The sequence below is a fragment of the Panthera onca genome, chromosome A3, assembly GCF_046562875.1.
Source record: "Panthera onca isolate mPanOnc1 chromosome A3, mPanOnc1 haplotype 2, whole genome shotgun sequence".
Classification (NCBI taxonomy): Eukaryota; Metazoa; Chordata; class Mammalia; order Carnivora; family Felidae; genus Panthera; species Panthera onca.
In genome coordinates, this window is record NC_138341.1 from 101,025,764 (window position 1) to 101,044,776 (window position 19,013).

The following is a 19,013-nucleotide window of genomic DNA, read 5'->3' on the forward strand; positions in this document are numbered from 1 at the left end:
TTCAAGAGTGTGATGCTTAATTTCCACATATTTCTGAATTTTCAGTGTTCTTTTTTCTATTGATTTCTAGTCTCATTCCATTGTGTTCAGAAAAGATACTTGGTGTGATTTTGATCTTCTTTAATTTATTCATATTTGTTTTGTGACTTAACATATGGCCTGCCCTGGAAAATGTTCTATGTGTGTGTTTTTTAATTTTATTATTTTTTTAATTTACATCCAAATTAGTTAGCATATAGTACAACAATGATTTCACAAGTAGATTCCTTAGTGCCCCTTACTCATTTAGCCCATCCCCCCTCTGACACCCCCTCCAGTAACCCTCACTTTGTTCTCCAGATTTATGAGTCTCTTGTGCTTTGTCCCCCTCTCTGTTTTTATATTATTTTTGTTTCCCTTCCCTTATGTTCATCTGTTTTGTCTCTTAAAGTTCTCATATGAGTGAAGTCATATGATTTTTGTCTTTCTCTAATTTCACTTAGCATAATACCCTCCAGTTCCATCCACGTAGCTGCAGATTTCATTCTTTTTGATTGCCAAGTAATAGTCCATTGTATATATATACCACATCTTCTTTATCCATTCATCCATCGATGGACATTTGGGCTCTTTCCATACTTTGACTATTGTTGATAGTGCTGCTATAAGCATGGGGGTGCATGTGTCCCTTCAAAACAGCACACCTGTATCCCTTGGATAAATGCCTAGTAGTGCAATTGCTGGGTCGTAGGGTAGTTCTATTTTTAGTTTTTTGAGGAACCTCCATACTGTTTTCCAGAGTGGTTGCACCAGCTTGCATTCCCAATTTTTCTATGTGTTCTTAAGAAGAATGTACATTCTGCTATTGTTGGGTGGAACATTCTATACGTCTGTTAGGTCCGATTAGTCTATGGTGTTGTTCAACTCCTCTGTTTCTTCGCTGAGCTTTGGTCTGGTTGTTCTATCCATTATTGAAAATGGGGCATTAAAATCTCCTACCATTATTGTGTTACTGTCTATTTCTTCTTTCAGTTCTGTCAATGTTTGCTTCATATGTTTGGGTGCTCTACCGTTAGTGCATATATATTTATAATGGTTATATCTTCCTGGTGAATTGACCCTATTATCATTATATAATATCCTTTTTTGTCTCTTTTGACACTTTCTGACTTAAAATCTATTTTTGTCTCATATAATTATGGTCATCTCTTACTCTTTTTGTTACAATTTGCATGGAATATGTGTTTCCATTCTTTCACTTTAAGCCTATGTGTCCTTACATCTAAAGTCTCTTGGGGGTGTCTAGCTGGCTCAGTCAGTTAAAGGTCCAACTCTTGATGTCAGCTCAGGTCATGATGTCACAGTTGTGAGATAGAGCCCTGCGTCGGGCTGTATGCTCACAGCACAGAGCCTGCTTGGGATTCTCGCTCTCCCTCTTTCTTTGCCTCTCCCCCCAGCTCTAAAAAAATAAAGCCTCTTGTAGACATCAGATAGTTGGATATTGCTTATTTTTATCCATTCAGCCACTCTGTATCTTTTGTTTGGAGTGTAATCCATTTGTATTTAGAGTAATTACTGATAAGGAAAGACTTCCTGTTGTCATTTTGTTGATTGTTTTTGTTTGCCTTGTAGTTATTTTGTCCTTTTCCCTTCTTCGTCCCTCCTTTTGTTATTTATTTATTTATTTAGTAATGGCATGCTTTCATTCCCTTCTTATTTTCTTGGTGTATCTTCTATAACTATTTCCTTGTTGTTACCAAGGGGATTACATAAAACATCTTCTAGTTAAATTAATATCAACTTAACTGCAATCACAACACTCCTCTCTCCCCCCACTTTATGTTATCAATAACCCAATTCACATTTTGTATTCATTCACATTTATAGTTATAGTTTTCTTTTATGCTTTTGTTGTTTTATTAAATTCTATACCAGAATTAAACCTGACTTTTATACCACTATTACAGTACTACAGGATTCTGTATTTGTCTATGTATTTATCTTTACCAGAGAGCTCTATATTTTTGTATATTTTTGTTTTGCTGTCTAGCATCTTTTTCTTTCAACTTGCAGGACTCCTGTTAACAGTTTTTATAGGGTAGGTCTAGTGTTGATGAACTCCTTTAGCTTTTGTTTATCTGGGAAGGCCTTTACTTCTCCATTTTTGAAGGTCAGTTTTGCCACATACAGTATTCTGGTTGACAACTTTTTTCTTTCAGTATTTTGCTCATATTAGCCTATTCCCTCTGGCTTGTAATGTTTCTACTGAGACATCTGCTCATAAACTTAAGGGAACTTTCTTGTACATGATAAGTCTCTTTTCTCTTGCTACTTTCAAGATCCTGTCTTTGACTTGTAACAGTTTGATTATAATGTGTCTTGCTGTGGGCCTCTTTGGGTTCATCCTAGTTGAAGTTTATTGAATTTCTTGAATTTAGATATCCATTTCCTTCCTCAGATATGGGAAATTATCAGCCATTGTTTCTTAAAATAAGCTCTCTGCCCCTTTTTCTCTCACTATTCTTCTGCGACTCCCATAATGTATATATTGGTCCACTTGATGGTTTCCCATAAGTCTCTTAGGATTTCTTACTTGTCTTCATTTTTTTTGTTCCACTGATTTCAGGTTCATTGATTCCTTCTTCTGCTTGATCAGTCTACTATTAAAGCCCACTAATGAATTTTTCAATTCAGTTATTATATTCTTTAGCTCCAGAGTTTTTGAAAGAAATCTTTCTTTCTTCCTTCCTCCCTTTCTTCCCTCCTTCCTCTCTTTCTTTCTTTCTTTTTCAATCTCTTTTTTGATATTCTCATTCTATTCATGCATCCTTTTCCTGATTTTGGTTAGTTGTTTATATGTGCTCTCTTGTAGCATTTTGAGCTTAAGATGATTATTTTGGATTTTTTGTATGGTAACTTATAGATCTCCATTTCTTTAGGGTTGAGGGTTTTATTTTTTTAAGATTTATTTTGTTCCTTTGATTGGGCCATGTTTGCCTGTTTCTTCATATGCCTTGTTAATTTTTTCTGTGATATATGTATTTGGAAATATAGCCACCCCTTTATCTTTACAGATTGGATATGTGCAGGGAAATACCTTCACCTATCAACATAGCTAGAGATTCTGGGTATCTCTCAAATCATTTCTGGGGGTGTGTCTTCTTGGGGCTTGTGTTTGTAATTTCCAGTTACAGAGATTTGCTGGTATTTTTCGGGAGCTTGTAGTCTTTTGCTCCTTTTAGTGTCTGTATGTGATATTGCAGGTTCTCTGGGGTTGCAACAAGCTGCAAAACTCCTTTTTCTTCTTAGTGGCCCCAGGCATCTAAAGCATGAGAGTTCGATCAGTGCTTCAGGTCAGATGAGATAGAAATCAGTCCTTGAGTAGCTTCCCAAAAGCCATAACATTGGGCCCCCATTCCAGTCTTCTCTTTTCCTCCCAAAGGAAAAGTCACAAGTTGGTCACTTTCTGCTGATTGTGCCAAGTTGTGCTGGCTTCTATCTGTGGTATATGGGAAATTCTCCAGTCCTGCAATTAGTGGCTGAGCTCTCTTTTGTTCTCAGCAGCTGCCCAGGAATCCATAGTATGCTGGTTCTTCAATCATGCCAAGTCAGGCAAGACAGAAATCAGACCCATGGGTAGTCCCTGCAAAAGCTGAAACATTGGACCTAGGTTCCACTCTTCTCTTTCCCTCCCAAGAGAGAAGTCCTGAGTTGGGCTTTTCCTCTTAATCACACTGTGCTATGCTGGCTTGGGGAGGAGCAATTGCAGGTTAAATAAACGGCTTTCTTTACCTGTATCAATGGATTGTTCGTTCCTTGCTTTGAGTTTGTCTGGGTTACTATGATTTCTTAAGTTGTTGCTGGAGTTCTCATAAAGATTTTTTGGACTGTATATTGTTGCTAAATCAGTGTCTCTATGGAGGAACAAGATCTGGGGCTGCCTATTTCAGCATCTTGCTACACGATTAGACTTTCCTTTTATTCAATACAGTTCTTTGCATTTGAATTTTTTATATACATCGCATTTTCTTTTAAAAATATGAAGACAAATATTCAAATCTAAATTCTAAAATGTTGAAGGAAGAAGTTTTTTCATTGCCACAAAAGGCAAGAATATAAATATCATTGGTTTATAACGTTTCATTATTATGATTTATACTAAATGTCAGTATTAGCCTATTTTCATATATATTATAGAAAACTCCCACTATTACCTTTTCCAATTTCTTACAGCCTTAGCAAAAGTGTAAAAGGATAGTTTATTATAGGATATAAGATATAAGCCAACAATACAATTATTATGCAACAGACATTTAAAATATCTTTTACCACTGTAAATAAGAATAATTGTGAAATAAATGGATTTATTTAGTTTTCCTTTTCTTTTGGGCTTTAGGCATTAGGATTTTTGTCTTCTTATGGAATAGGAATGGAATACAATCAAGCCAAGGTAAAGTTATTCTGTTTTTCCTGGAACAAAACTGAATTTTTTAAAAAGGGATATTGAATAGTCTCCTCTTTAGGTAAAGGGGCTTACTTGAGAGTGGTGGTTAAAAGCGCCAGCTCAATAGTCAGAAGTTTAAGATTAAAATACCATAAGTTTCTTGGAGTGCCTGAGTGGCTCAGTCGGTTAAGCATCCGACTTCAGCTCAGGTCATGATCTCACAGTTTGTGAGTTCAAGCCCTGTGTCAAGCTCCGTACTGACAGCTCAGAGCCTGGAGCCTGCTTCAGATTCTGTGTCTCCCTCTCTCTCTGCCCCTCCCCTGTTCACTCTCTGTCTCTCAATAATAAATGTTTTAAAAAATTTTTAAATAAATAAATAAAATAAAATTTCTTAATGTCCCATACTTTAGATAGATAGATAATATCTCCATTATAGATAGATAATATCTACTTCATAGGTATTTTGTAATGTAAATGAAGTATCATGTACAATGCCCTAAGTCCTCCAAAAATGTCAGCCATCTTTACCAGGGAAGAAGACAAAAGTTGAAATTTATTTTGGAGTAGTTCAAAGTTCATTGCTGGGCAAGGAATAAAAAAGCAATGATTGGTTTGAGCTTCAAATTTAAATGGCGGATCTAGATATAGATTTTTTTTCGTTTACTTTAGGCACTGATATATTACACCTTTGGAAGTGCTGGAGGAAGCATGATGTCCCAAATGATTTTGGTAAGTAAATCAAGTATTCTTGGGCCCAAATGGGCATGTTATAAATACAACACTGTCAGAATATTAAGAATATATATCCTTGTGTTTTAGGGGTACAGATATTTGTCAGGAATCAATGTTCTACAGAATTGTGAAGTTGCCCTAAATCATTACAAGAAGGTAGCAGATTACAGTGAGTATTTCACATAATTTATTTTAAGATAAATAGACTTGCTGAGCAATTAGAAGAATAAATCAATGCCAGTTTGTATATTTATGAAAGTATTAAATGACTATGCTTTCAGCATTTGTTATAGTACAATTCTTTTAATACAATGTAGAGTTTTCTGATTTTATTACTTTTCAAAAGCTTTAAATGAATGTGCTTATCTTTTATTTTTGTTAGAATAAGTCCCCATGTTCTTGTGCTGTGCTTTCATTCAACTGAGAATTTGAATGAAGCATCAATAAATATTTAGCAGTTTTTCCAATTCTAACATTTAGAATGTGGGATGGCTTGTTAAAAACTCTTCAATAAATGGATGTAAGATACATACACTACCAGTCTCTGTCACCACATGTGAGAACAACTTAAGTAAGCATTATTCTATTTAAATAATTAAAATGATCACAAAAAATAGAGCATGAGATTAATATATGTTCCTGGAATCATTTTCAAAGTTGAATGTAACGTTTCATCTTGCACATCATTGAACCAGATGACATAATAGGTTTTTAAATAAAAGTCTTCCAAGAAGTGAATAAGGTAAGGTCCATATGGTTAATTTCTATAATCAAAATAATATCTAAATACACAGCTCTGGCATTATTAGGATCTGAGAAAGGAAAGAGTGAAACAACTGCTTTTTAATTTAAGATACTATATATAACAAGATCATTTCATATGCTTAATGAAACTACAATTACTATATATGTTTCAAACTTCATACTTTGTTAGGTTTATTCAAATATATTTATATTTATATTTAGTTTCCTACTCTTTATAGGAAATAATTAAGAAGCTATTACTCTTATATTGTAGTTTCAATCTTGGAAAAGGTCAGTGGTAGGGAGGGTCCGTTGCCTGCTTCTAACATCTGTCTTCTCTCCTTGAGCCTGCTTGGACAAACTCTTCAGTAGGCTCTGATATGTGTTAATACACTATTTGTAGGGACTGCACAAAATAATGAGGTTTCTTGCGCTTTTCTCAGAACCAAATAAACAAAAATCAGTAAATTTCTATCTCCTAAGGGTATATATTTTTTTTCTGTTAGTAGGCCAGACCTCTGAACAATTTAAGAATAGGCTGAACAGTGTTTTCTCTAAGCTGTTTTCTCTAAGTTATCTCTTGCAACCTTGTGTATTCTGGCTAGTCTCTGTTTTGTTTCTGTTCACAGTTGCTGACAAATTGGAAAAAAGTGAAAGTATTCCAGTGGAAAAAGTGAGACTGACTGAGAGACCTGAAAATCTGAGTTCTAACAGTGAGATTTTAGATTGGGACATATACCAATACTATAAATTTTTGGCAGAAAGAGGAGATGTTCAGATACAGGTAATGTATACTGACAAATTTGGATTTTTAGAAATGCAAATTACAAGAGGTTTGGTTGTCTTGAGTCCTAAAAGGGTTAACAATGCTCCATCCTGAATATGACAGGGAAGAGACACACCCTCCTCTTTCCTTGTTCCCTGCTACTTGCAGTTTCTAAAGCCTATGGAAGAGCCAGGTGTTACAGTAATGGCATTTTTTTTTTTTCTTTTGCATCTACTCCTAAAAATTTTACTTTTAAAAGACCTAGATTTTAAGTATAGAACAAAGCACCATCCAGTGTTGACTTTAATATGAATGAACTCTTACCAGCATTCAGAAGTTCTGTCTTTGAGAATGGGAATGGGACAGCATTTGTGTGAGCTTTGAGAGTTAAGAGTAAAGGCTACTAGGTTTATATACCCAGGTGTTGCTGTATACCAGCAGGCCAGCTTCCTGTCACTGAGGAAGCCAGATGGCCAGTATCAATCAATTATCGAATAAAAGGTATCACCTGGAATGTTTTTCTGTTTCTTTTTTAGGCATACCAGCTGCATCAAACTAAAACAGCATACTATAATAAAATCACCAAGTAAATGCCTTATTTTTTTCACTCCTTTTTTTCACTTATTTTTTCAAGTTGTGCTATAATTGGCTTATTTTCTTCATTTAAATTAATGCTATCACTAAAAATAATTTTCAAAAATTGTTGTTCCTAGGTTTCTCTTGGACAATTACATCTAATTGGGAGGAAAGGTCTGGATCAGGATTATTATGTAAGTCATTTCAAGATTCAGTCACATCTTGTGGGGAGGAGAGTGGTGAGGGAGGATAGTAGGGCAAAAAGGGAGGAGTGGAGCATGGAAAAGTTGCTGGGGAGAGCCCATTACTACTTCCTTGGTCAGATCAGTGTTGTAGCTTTTGAGGAAGAACAAAGTTCACCAGAGAAAGCACTTTCCCTAACTGCCTCTAAATACAAAGGAGTAGAGGCTTCCAACAAAACACTGGGGCTGGGGAGTTTCCATGCTCCCCTTGAACCTAGTCTCTTCCCACCCTAACTGGTGTTGGGTGAGGAAGATACCCTCAATTGCCAGCCTTGGACACACCCATTGCCCAAAAACCAGCGGTGGAGAGTCCACATGGGAGTTTCTTGTGAGGGGTCTGAGAACCAGCCTCAGACTGCTTTCAATATAATTAGAAATATTATTAAACATCTTTATAAATTTGCAAAGCTCCTTTCAATCATTTTGCTTAACCTTACCTTATCCCAGCGAGGTTAGAAGATTAATTAACAACTCAAATTTATAGTGGAGAAAAAAGCAAATAAACTTGACCTACACAAGATCTTCAGTAAGATACCAGAGCTGGGGGGATAAGGTCTCATCTAGATTCTAATTGTGGTTTCAAGGCCATGGATCCCCTCAGATCTGAGGAAGTAACTGAGATTCTTTTTAAAAGATGATTTTGCAGCCCTTGTCATTTTATAGAACCTATGTGCTCATTGTCTCAAAGGAACACATACCCTATTTCAACATAGCCCCAATGGCTAAGCAATAGAAATAACTACTTTATTAGGTGGTTACATAAAAGAGTGATTTGTTATTACTTTTCACTTCACTTTATGTTATTTTTATGAGTGTAATTTGAGTACACATTGGGTAAATTCATAAAACATGAAAAAATAGGTAGCAATTGAAATAAGCATATGCATCTTAAGACAGCTCAATTGAAGGTCTTCAGATTTGATTAATCTTCATCATAACCAGGGTTCTACCTTCATAGATGAGAAGTTCTAGATTCATAATATTACTCCAGTGTCAGATTTCAGTCTGCAGTGAGGTTCTCATGTTAACTAACAGATACATAAACTGGTAAGAATTGCCCATTTTCCATAAACATGAAATTCCATTGAGTGTGAAGGCACCCAAACCTCAGCTGTAGGGAATACCCTCCAGTTTTTGCAGAATACGTGAAAAACCCTATAAAGCTAAGAACTGGGGAGCACCAGCCACTCTGAATACCAGATGGGAGCTGCCTCCAGATGAGGATGAAATGTAATCCCAACACTGAGTCAAAGATTCTGGTGCTGTAGTAGCAACAGCCAGGCACATGGGCAACACCAAGGAACTCAGCCAGGCTCTCCTATGCACTCATCCACAGAGGTTTTATTATCTCTATTTTACAGAGGAGGAGCTGAGGCTGGAGGAATGAAGTAAATTGTTTCAAGTATCACAGCTGGGTAGTAATGTTGAGAATCAGAATCTGAACTCTGGGCTTCAACATTCAAAGCCTGTGCTCTTTCCATTAAACTGTACTTCCTTTTGAGCTGGGTGGGGGTGGGAGACATACAACCTCTAAAATCTAGTTTCCTCATTTATAAAGCAAAAAGAGGGGCGCCTGGGTGGCTCAGTCGGTTAAACGGCCGACTTCGGCTCAGGTCATGATCTCACGGTCCGTGAGTTCAAGCCCTGCATCGGGCTCTGTGCTGACAGCTCGGAGCCTGGAGCCTGTTTCAGATTCTGTGTCTCCCTCTCTCTGACCCTCCCCCGTTCATGCTCTGTCTCTCTCTGTCTAAAAAAGAAATAAACGTTAAAAAAAATAAATACATAAAGCAAAAAGAAGGAATGATATAATTTATCAGGTTTCTGACCACTATTTGAAAATTTTCAAATGGTAGTGTTGGGCCCCATACTTCCCATCCAGACATCACCAAAATGCTGGCTTATTTCCGGAACATCTGAGTGGTTCAGGCACATTCTAGGTGCGAGCACAGGCTTGTCCTTCCAGCTTACCTCAGCCTAATAAACCCAAACCTGCATAGAGTGCTCCAGTCAAGGCTTCAAATCTCCAGACTGATTGGCTTATGTATCAATCAGTTTAGGCTGCATCATAAACCACTCCCCAATTTAGATGGCTTAAAACAACAACCATTTATTTAACTCATGATTTTGGCAGGTTAGCAGTTTTGGCTGGGCTCAGCTGAGTAATTCTTCTGATCTCAGCCAGGCTCAACCAACCTTGACTAGGCTTGCTCATGCATCTGTAGAGTATTGGCCAGGGCAGGCTGGTTTATGATGGCCTCATCTGTGACACCTAAGATGACTAGGTTTCTCCACATGCTTTCTTCTCCCAGCCAACTATGCCCAAGCTTTTCACCTAGTAGCCAAAGGTTCTAAGAACACAAGGGTAGAAGGCCTTGGGTTGGAACTTACAAATCACTTCCACCACATTCTTTTGGCCAAAGCAAATTACAGGGTCAGCCAGCATTGAAGGGGTAAAAAGGACTCCTAATGAAGGCACAATGGCAAAGTACTGTGGTCAGTTTTGCAGCTTACCACGACTTAACTGCACCAGAATCAACTTGGAGGGTGATGCAAAGTGGAGAGAGAAGGTAAAAGGATAGACCCAGTTTCTGAAAGGCTGTTACTATAACTCCTCCCATGGCTAGCCTCTCATCTTTCAAGTCTTACCTCTTTAGAAAGGATTTTCTTGATCAACTCTACTGTTCCACTACTCATCCTATTACAGTGTTTATTTTCCTCTAGCCCATATCACTCCCTGAATTATTTTGATCTTGTTTATTATCTGGATAATCATGGAATGTTATTCCATTCCATAATGGAATGGAATTCCATTCCATTATGGAATGGAATGTAAGTTCTTGTCTATCTTGCTCGTTCTATGTATCCTATACTCTGATAGTACCTTGTATATATTAAGTACTTAGTATTTATTGAACAAATGAATAAATGAATGAATGAATGAATGAGTGAGTTAGTGAGTGATAGCATCCTAAGCATTATATGTTGGTCCTCAGCCTGAGAGCCACCACTTGAGCCAGTATGCTAATGCTTTGGTCCACCAAAGAAAATGATTAATGTAGTAAGCTTCTTTATAAATGTAAGTAATGCCCAGTTTACTTCCCAGAAAATTAAGTATCAAAAACCTGGAAATAACTCATTTGCCTTTTTTTTCTCCTCATTGTTTGATTAAATTAATCTCTTTCATGGGTTGTCACTATAAGGCAACATTTCACCTCTCCCTCCCCCACTACCAAATTCTTAATTATTGAAAAATATTGTATATGCAAGCCTTGATTACATTATCTTGAATTTCTACACATACATTTTAATGTAATTTGCATTCCTAAATATGTACAGGCTCAGCATGAATTGGCTTAGGAATGCTGGGTATTTGGGTGCATATTATTAAAGTGGATATGGCATAATTAAATTAAATCTAGCAGAGGCATAATAATCAGATATGTAAGAGCAACTGCTTTGTCTATCCTGCCACCCATTAAAAAATCAAGAGCTAATATCATCCCTTTTCAGGATGATTTACAAATTTTGAGATAAAAGGAGTATTTATAAATATTTTCAGTTTATATTTATTTTCAGTGTTTATAAATATTTCTTGGCATTTCATTCTAGGGGAAATGTTATAAACTGATTAAACTAGGGATTTTCTTGAACCAATGAAAAATCATGTTCGTTTTTTTTTTTTTTTTTTTTTTTTTAAAGAGACGTGGGGGCACCTAGGTGTCTCAGTCGGTTAAGCATCCAACTTTGGCTCAGGTTATGATCTCATGGTTTGTGAGTTTGAGCCCTGTGTGGGGCTCTGTGCTGACAGCTCAGAGCCCAGAGCCTGCTTCAGATTCTGTGTCTCCCTCTCTCTGCCCCTTCCCCAGTCACACTCTGTCTCTCTCTCTCTCAAAAATAAATAAAAACATTAAAAAAAATTTTTAGTAAAAAAAAATAGATATGTGTTTAAATAATAAAATTTCTCTTAGCATAATGCCTGGGACATACTATATTTCAACCTATCTAAGACACCATCAATTATAAGATACTTTATTTTGTGTTCTACTGAGAAAGAAAATACACTGCCAATATAAATTATATGATGCCATTGATAGTAAGAAGTGTCTTATTAAAGTGGGGGGCACATCTGAGAATCAGTAAAATATGACTGTAGGTGCTCAGTAAATATTTGAATAAAGGATAGATGGTGTCAGTCTGTTTTAGCCACTGTAACAAAAATACCATAGTCTGGGTGGCTTATAAACAATGGAAATATATTTCTCACACTTCTTGAAGCTTGAAATCTGGCATCAAGGTGTCAGCATGGTTAGATAGGGCCCTCTATCCCGTTTATGGACTTCTTGTTGTATCCTCATGTAACAGAAAGTGAGCTTGCTCTCTGGGGCCTCTTTTATAAAGACACTAATCCCATTCATGAAAGCTCTGCCAGTCACCTTCCAAAGGCCCCACCTCCTAATACCATCATCTTGGATATTAGGTTTCAACATATGAATTTTGAAGGGACACAAATATGCAGACTGCAGCAGATGATGGATGGATGGATGGATGGATGGATGGATGGGTGGATGGATGGATGGGTGGATGGATGGATGGATATTTAACTCTTTGAGAGCAAGGACCCATCAAAGTAACTTGTGTGATACTTTCACACAGAGCTTAGTAAATGTTTAGTAAATGCAACAGCATTAAAGGTAGGTTAATTTAAAAATAAATAAAAGAGAACTGAAATGCTGAGTAAGTCATGAGAGTGGAGGGGTATAGAAGGGGAAATTAGAGAAAGCTTCAATTCCTTTAGTTCTTATGGGATCATTATATTGAAAGATGGGGAAAACTCCAGGATTCTTATCTTCTGATTCTTATTTGTTTATCTCCTTTAACAGTTCAAGTATAGTTCACCAGAATGACAGTTTTTCCCCCAGAACTCTCTATTGCCAAATATGTATTTGAAAGCCAGATTCTGAAACTAGACTTTGAGAATTATGTCACAGAATCATAGTATGAGAACTATAAGGGACTATAATGCTTAAAATCTAGTTCCCCTGTTTTAGAGATGTATAAACTTACTCTTTCATTCATTCACTCATACATTCAGTCCAGAAATATTTCCTACGTGACTGATATACAGTAGATACTGTACTAAGTACAGAGGATTCAACACTGGGGGAGACAGAAAATTAAGCAAACAATTAAATGTATGGATGTATGCCATGATAGTTACCCACAGGTATTTTGGGTCTTGGCTCATTTATAAGAAATACCTTCATTTTCTGTATTAATAGGAGCAGATAAATGTGATTGGTAAATCATACCTTTGACTTATTTACTGATAGATGATTGATAAATCATACATTGCTACAATTTGCTCCTATCCAATTGACACTTAGGTTATTCTAGACATTTTGGACATCATTTGTTGTCTCAAGATTCCTTTATGATCATAAATTTCCAATGCCTTCTATTTTCTGCCAAATAAAAGAGGAACTTTGGCCTAGTATCCAGGACTGGTATAATATGGCCCCATCATATTCCTGCACATCTTAACTTTTGGATATTCTACTTCAGCCATACTGAAGTAATTACTGTTTCCTAAACACATCTTGAACATTTCTATCTCCATTCCTTGCTCATGTTATTCCTCCAGCCTATGATGCCCTCTGTGCTGGTGAATCCTCTCCATCTTTTGTGAGACCTTTGTCATTTAAGTCCTCTTTCTTGACACCATGAAGGCAGAGTACTAAGTGCATGGGAATTGAATCGGGAGAACTGCTTCACTTTGAGTGTCATTCACTCAAATCTGCTTCACTTTGAGTGTCATTCCTTATACTGCTGTTGTGAAGATTAGGTAAGACAAAGCTTGTAAAACACTTATTACATAATAACAATTTCTGTTATTCCATGCCTCTCTAATTCTTTTTGGTGTTGCTTTTATCCCACCTTTCACCTACTGTCATTGCTATTTACATATGTACCTTTCTTCACAGCAGTATTGGTGGAAAGCATATGTAGGGATGGTGTTTTTTGTTCATCTATGAATCACCTATAATACTATATATATATAGCACTTTTCAATTAAGTTTTTGAAACAAAGAATAAATGAAGAATAGAAGAGATAAATGGATGAATGGGTATATGATTTAGTGAGGTTCAGCACTGGTGGCATTCGTATTTAGTTATGTCCACAAGGCAGACTAACTTACAACAAGGGCGTGATTCCCAAATAAGTTGGCAATATTTCTGGAGCAAATGCACATATAAAGGAACTACTCACATTTCTTCCTTAAATGTTCTCTCCTCTTTGGGAAGGAGCAGATTCTTGTATGTCAACCTAGTCAAGGTTTGTGGTTTTTTTGTTTTTTTTTTTAATGTTTATTTTTGAGAGAGACAGAGACAAAGTGTGAGCAGGGGAGGGGCAGAGAGAGAGAGAGGGAGACACAGTATCTGAAGTAGGCTCCAGGCTCTGAGCTATCAGCACAGAGCCTGACTCAGGGCTTGAACTCACAAACTGTGAGATCATGACTTGAGCCAAAGTCAGATGCTTAACCAGCTGAGCCATCCAGATGCCCCTAGGCTTTTTTTTTTAAGTCTATTTATTTTGCGAAAGAGAGAGAGAGAGAGAGAGAGAAGCAGAGAGCAAGAGAGAATCCCAAGCAGGCTCCACACTGTCAGCACAGAGCCTGACATGGGATTTGATCTCACAAACTGTGAGATCATGACCTCAGCTGAGATCAAGAGTCAGACGCTTAACCAACGGAGCCACCCAGGCACTCTTAGTTGAGGCTTTTTAAAGACAGAAGAGTTGTGTCCTAAAAAAGACACTTTGGAAAGTGTCTTCATTTCTCATTTGTGGGCCTAATTTCTTTTAATGCTCCATGTGGTTTCTGAGGAGAACTTCTGGGAGGTTAAGATGAAGCCTAAGGAATGGGGCAACAAGGGACAGGTCAGCCCTTAGATGTTCTAGACTGAGCGTTTCAATTAATGTTACAACCTAGAGAGAAGCAGAGGCTAGGCTGGCCTCCTTCATTTTGCTTTAGAAAGAATTAGCCTGAAGTTCACTTCTATAAAAAGACTTGCACTGTTGGTGGGAATGCAAACTGGTGCACCTCTCTGGAAAACAGTGTGGAGGTTCCTCAAAAAATTAAAAATAGAACTACCCTATGACCCAGCCATAGCACTGCTAGGAATTTACCCAAAGGATACAGTAGTGCTGATGCACAGGAGCACTTGTACCCCAATATTTATAGCAGCACTTTCAACAATAGCTAAATTATGGAAAGAGCCTAAATGTCCATCAACTGACGAATGGATGAAGAAGATGTGGTTTATATATACAATAGAATACTACTTGGCAATGAGAAAGAATGAAATATGGCCATTTGTAGCAACGTGGATAGAACTGGAGAGTATTACGCTAAGTGAAATAAATCAGGCAGAGAAAGACAGTTACCATGTTTTCACTCATATGTGGATCCTGAGAAACTTAACAGAGACCATGGGGGAAGAGAGGAGGGAAAAAGGTTACAAACAGAGAGGGAGGGAGGCAAACCATAAGAGACTCTTAAATACAGAGAACGAACTGAGGGTTAATGGCGGGGGGCGGGGGAGAGGGGAAAATGGGTGATGGGCATGAGGAGGGCACTGGTTGGGATGAGCACTGGGTGTTGTATGGGAACCAATTTGACAACAAATTATATATTTTAAAAAAAAGACTTAGTCTCAGCAGGAGCTAGAGGTGTCTTGTTTTACTCACTCGGCCTTATAAACATTAGGAGACTGCATGTCCAATTCTACCAAATTGTACAAAATGTCTTATAAAATACATACTGTTAACATCGAAGCATACTTTTTCAAAATAATGAACTATGTAGTTCTATAGGTGGGATTCATCTGTCCTCCACAAAGCCACATGCCCATGATGCCTTTCCACATGCAAGGAACAGTCCTCACATTTTAAAATTGTATTTGTGAACTCTATATGGCACCCACTCTTCAGGTTTATTCTTGAAATAACATTTGAAATAGTGCCTTAAACAGTGTGGGCATTTCATAGATATTTTTTGAATGTATGTTAAATGAAATAAAGTCTGGTTTGAAAAACATTTTGCAGGATATGTTTGTGACTGTCAATAATACTGTTTGTTCCTTTTTTCTCCAGAAAGCATTATACTACTTCTTAAAGGCAGCAAAGGCTGGGAGTGCAAATGCCATGGCATTTATAGGAAAGGTACATGCTTCATCTTGATCAGTACTTTTTATTTCTTAAAAACCTAAGAAACTAATGGTACCAGCTAATTGAACCCAGTATAGCATGACAGATGTCTTTCATGGAAGCAGCTGGCGAGGGCATTCCACTACAGACTGAGGATAGTATTCTTGAGGTGACAGTTTGAGAAAAAGCCCCATACAACAGCAGCCTTTGTCTGAGGCACCAAAAACAGCCTTGAAAGTGCACTTGGCTCAGGGTTCCTGGGCAGAGACCCCTACCACCACCATGACCCCCTGCTCTGGCACGTAACAAGAGATCTGGGCGAACTGAACATCTAACTGGTATGGCCACCCCCCACACGCCCACCCCCTGCCTCCCGTGAGATGCCTCCTTCCTACACCCTGGAAATGAGAACCAGCTCTAAGCTGACCAAAGTCCATCCTGGGGCCACCTATCAAGGGAAGGCCCTCGGCTGCTGAGCAACTTTTGTGGACAGTTCCTCTAAAGAAGAACATTTTTTTTCTCCTTCAAAGACCATTCATCCCCCCAAGTGCTGCCCTTGGCTCCCTGCGGCCAATTTGCATTAGTAACCATGGGGACAAATGCTCCTTTTCCAGAAGTGCTACATACTAATTTAGATGGAAGGAAACAGTGAAAAAGACACAAAATAGGGTCCATTTCTCTGCCCTTAGGCCAGGGCACACCAGAATGTGTGTTGTAGGTTGCTTCCTCAGTTTTTTCTTTGATTAAAATTGAGGTGAAATCAACGTAAAATCAACCATTTTAAACTGTATATTCAGTGGCGTTCACTGCATTTCACAATGTTGGCCAACTATCACTTCTATGTACTTCTAAAACATTTTAATCACCCACAAATTCCTCAGTTTTTTTTTTTACATCCTCTTGTTTGTTTCTGTAGATGTATTTAGAGGGGAACGCTGCAGCCCCACAAAATAATGCAACTGCCTTCAAATACTTTTCCATGGCAGCCAGTAAGGTATGTACTCAGCCCGTTTCTGTAAGCACTTAAAAACACTTGGCTTTTATTACATGCAGACTCATGCATAAGAGTTGATTTCAAAGCCCCATGCCCAAGTAATGAGCCTGGGAGTTTCATGTCTTGGAGAAGAATATCATTGACAATAAAATGTGGAGTTGGGATAGGGGGAGACACATCTTGTTTTCTCAGTAAACGAAAAATGGCAATGACATGCTTCTCCAGCATGAGGGCAAACAAAAGCTCAGCTTTCTGTCCCCCAGAAGGTGAGGCCACCTAGCTCAGGAAACAGGAAATAAAAGAGGACAGAGGAAGGGAAAACTCAAACAATATCTGCAGTAAGTTCAGGACAAGGACAAATAAGAAATGCCTAGTTTTTTCCCGTTTAGTCTTACCCAAAGGCCAGAAATTTCCCTGGCCCAGGCAGACCATCAGATAGGTGACCAGGACAAGATGGTTGAGACACAACTCTGGAGGCAGAATCCATGGTTTAAATGCCAGCCCTGCAGCATACTGCCTGTGTGACCATGGGAAAGTTACTTAACTTCTCTGTGCCTCAATTTTCCCAAATGTAAAATGGGAATATAAGAAGATTTGCCTCATATTGTTGTTGCCAGGATCTAATGAGTTTATGTTTATATGCCTTTTATTGCAAAGTACTTAAAGCAGTGCCTGGCTTACAGTAGATGCAGTGGGTCAGCTTATCTTCTGCAGTCTGGGGCCAGTTAGGTAGAGTGAACTTCAAAGCATATCCAAAGCAGAATTAATTGGATCTATGAAGGAATATAGAAATGGAATAATATGGCTCCTGCCACTAAAATTTTTGTCTTGATTCCGGGGCTCAGTGACACTAGCATCTGTCTGATAAAACTTAGTAGACTACTCTGACTTCCTTTAGTGCATTAAGAACATCCTCATTGTAACACCCATGTGCCTAATGCTGGGAAATGGCCTTGATAAACTTTCTAACCCTGCACAGCAGGAAGGATTTCATTGTCTCACAATGCCTTACTGCAACACTGGGAGTAAAGATGTGCTCAAACTGGGGAATACTTTCAACTGTACTCAGTTTTTAAAAGCCCACATGCTGCTTTAGGAGCCTATTTATAAGTGACTAACACCTTGGAGCTGCTGCTATTGTGTTGTAAATTACTGAGAAGGCTGGTACTCCTCTCCTCTCCTCTCCCTTGTAATTTATATGAAATTTTTGCTCAGCAAGAAAGTGATCTGGATGGAGTACCATTAGATTAGGATGACAAGGGAAAACTGGCTGAAAAAGAGGTGGGGTTAAGTAACAGAGGAAGATATCTTGTAATCTGGCAAATAACACTGATTTGTCAGCCCAAAGGAATAACGCCAGGAAGTTGGGTGTGTAAATTAACCCGGCTTCCAAGCTATTCAGGGCAGGAATCTGAGCTACTTGTGTTCTAAATCTGAGCTGTCTTTCTTTACAGATAAATCTAAAATTATATTTAGGTAATTATTCTGAATGGCATCAGGTGGACATGACCATATATTCCTTTATCATCACCTGGTTGATGGTTTATTAGATTTCTCACTTGGGGTCACTACCAAAGTAAAAGGTTTTCTGTCTTTCTATCTTCCACTTTCTGCATACCCATACTCTTACTATATACAATATTAAGATAAGATATAACATTAAGATTATATATATATATGTTTTTTAATTTGCTTTTAAGTCATCAGATCAAGATACAAAGCTACAGTCTTTATGACTTCTTTTATCTTATTTTCTCAGAAACATGAGCAGTTATCCTGTTGGGTCCATATTGGACCATATTCTTCTGGTTTTCTCTTTCACTATCCTGTACACCTGAAACTAATGTAACATCGTGTGTCAACTATATTGAAGTAAAAAAACAAATCAGGAAATTACATATACAAATTTGGACATCCAGCTTTTCTTGGAAAATGGGAAGAGCTGACCATATGAGGCTGCCACTCCATGTGACAACAGTTGCCTGGGGCAGTTTCTTGAGTGGTGCTACTGCCTTTAAACAGGGCAGGAACTCTCTGATTTGCCTCAGTCTCTGTCAGTCTATCACCAGATTGATGTACTACTTACATTACCTGAATGGCTCCTGGAGGGATCTAAGTGGGCCACTCCTGACCTGAAAATTATAAACAAGTACTCTGGTCCATAAATAGTTGGTGAGCCAAAGGTTAGAAACCTTACCCTCTTCTCTCCCTTCCTCCTTCTCTATTCTCATTTCCCTTCTCTTCTATTTTTCTCAACACCTGAATGAAGACAGACTCACTGTTAGAAGACAGACTCACCAGACTTTACCACATCCATCACACAAGGCCTT

At 37.9% G+C, this 19,013-nt stretch overlaps 1 protein-coding gene across 6 annotated transcripts in view; it reads left to right on the top strand.

Moving 5' to 3' along the window:
- Positions 1-19,013, top strand: part of SEL1L2 (SEL1L2 adaptor subunit of SYVN1 ubiquitin ligase) — a 123,520-nt gene that overhangs the window by 83,479 nt on the left and 21,028 nt on the right. For all 6 annotated transcript variants that reach the window (XM_078444287.2, XM_078444286.2, XM_078444285.2 and 3 more), the window contains 7 exons: positions 4,376-4,429; positions 5,093-5,152; positions 5,243-5,324; positions 6,529-6,683; positions 7,379-7,435; positions 15,636-15,704; positions 16,606-16,683. In XM_078444287.2, coding sequence (XP_078300413.1) covers positions 4,376-4,429; positions 5,093-5,152; positions 5,243-5,324; positions 6,529-6,683; positions 7,379-7,435; positions 15,636-15,704; positions 16,606-16,683 — 555 coding nt within the window. The remainder of the gene's footprint in view (positions 1-4,375; positions 4,430-5,092; positions 5,153-5,242; positions 5,325-6,528; positions 6,684-7,378; positions 7,436-15,635; positions 15,705-16,605; positions 16,684-19,013) is intronic.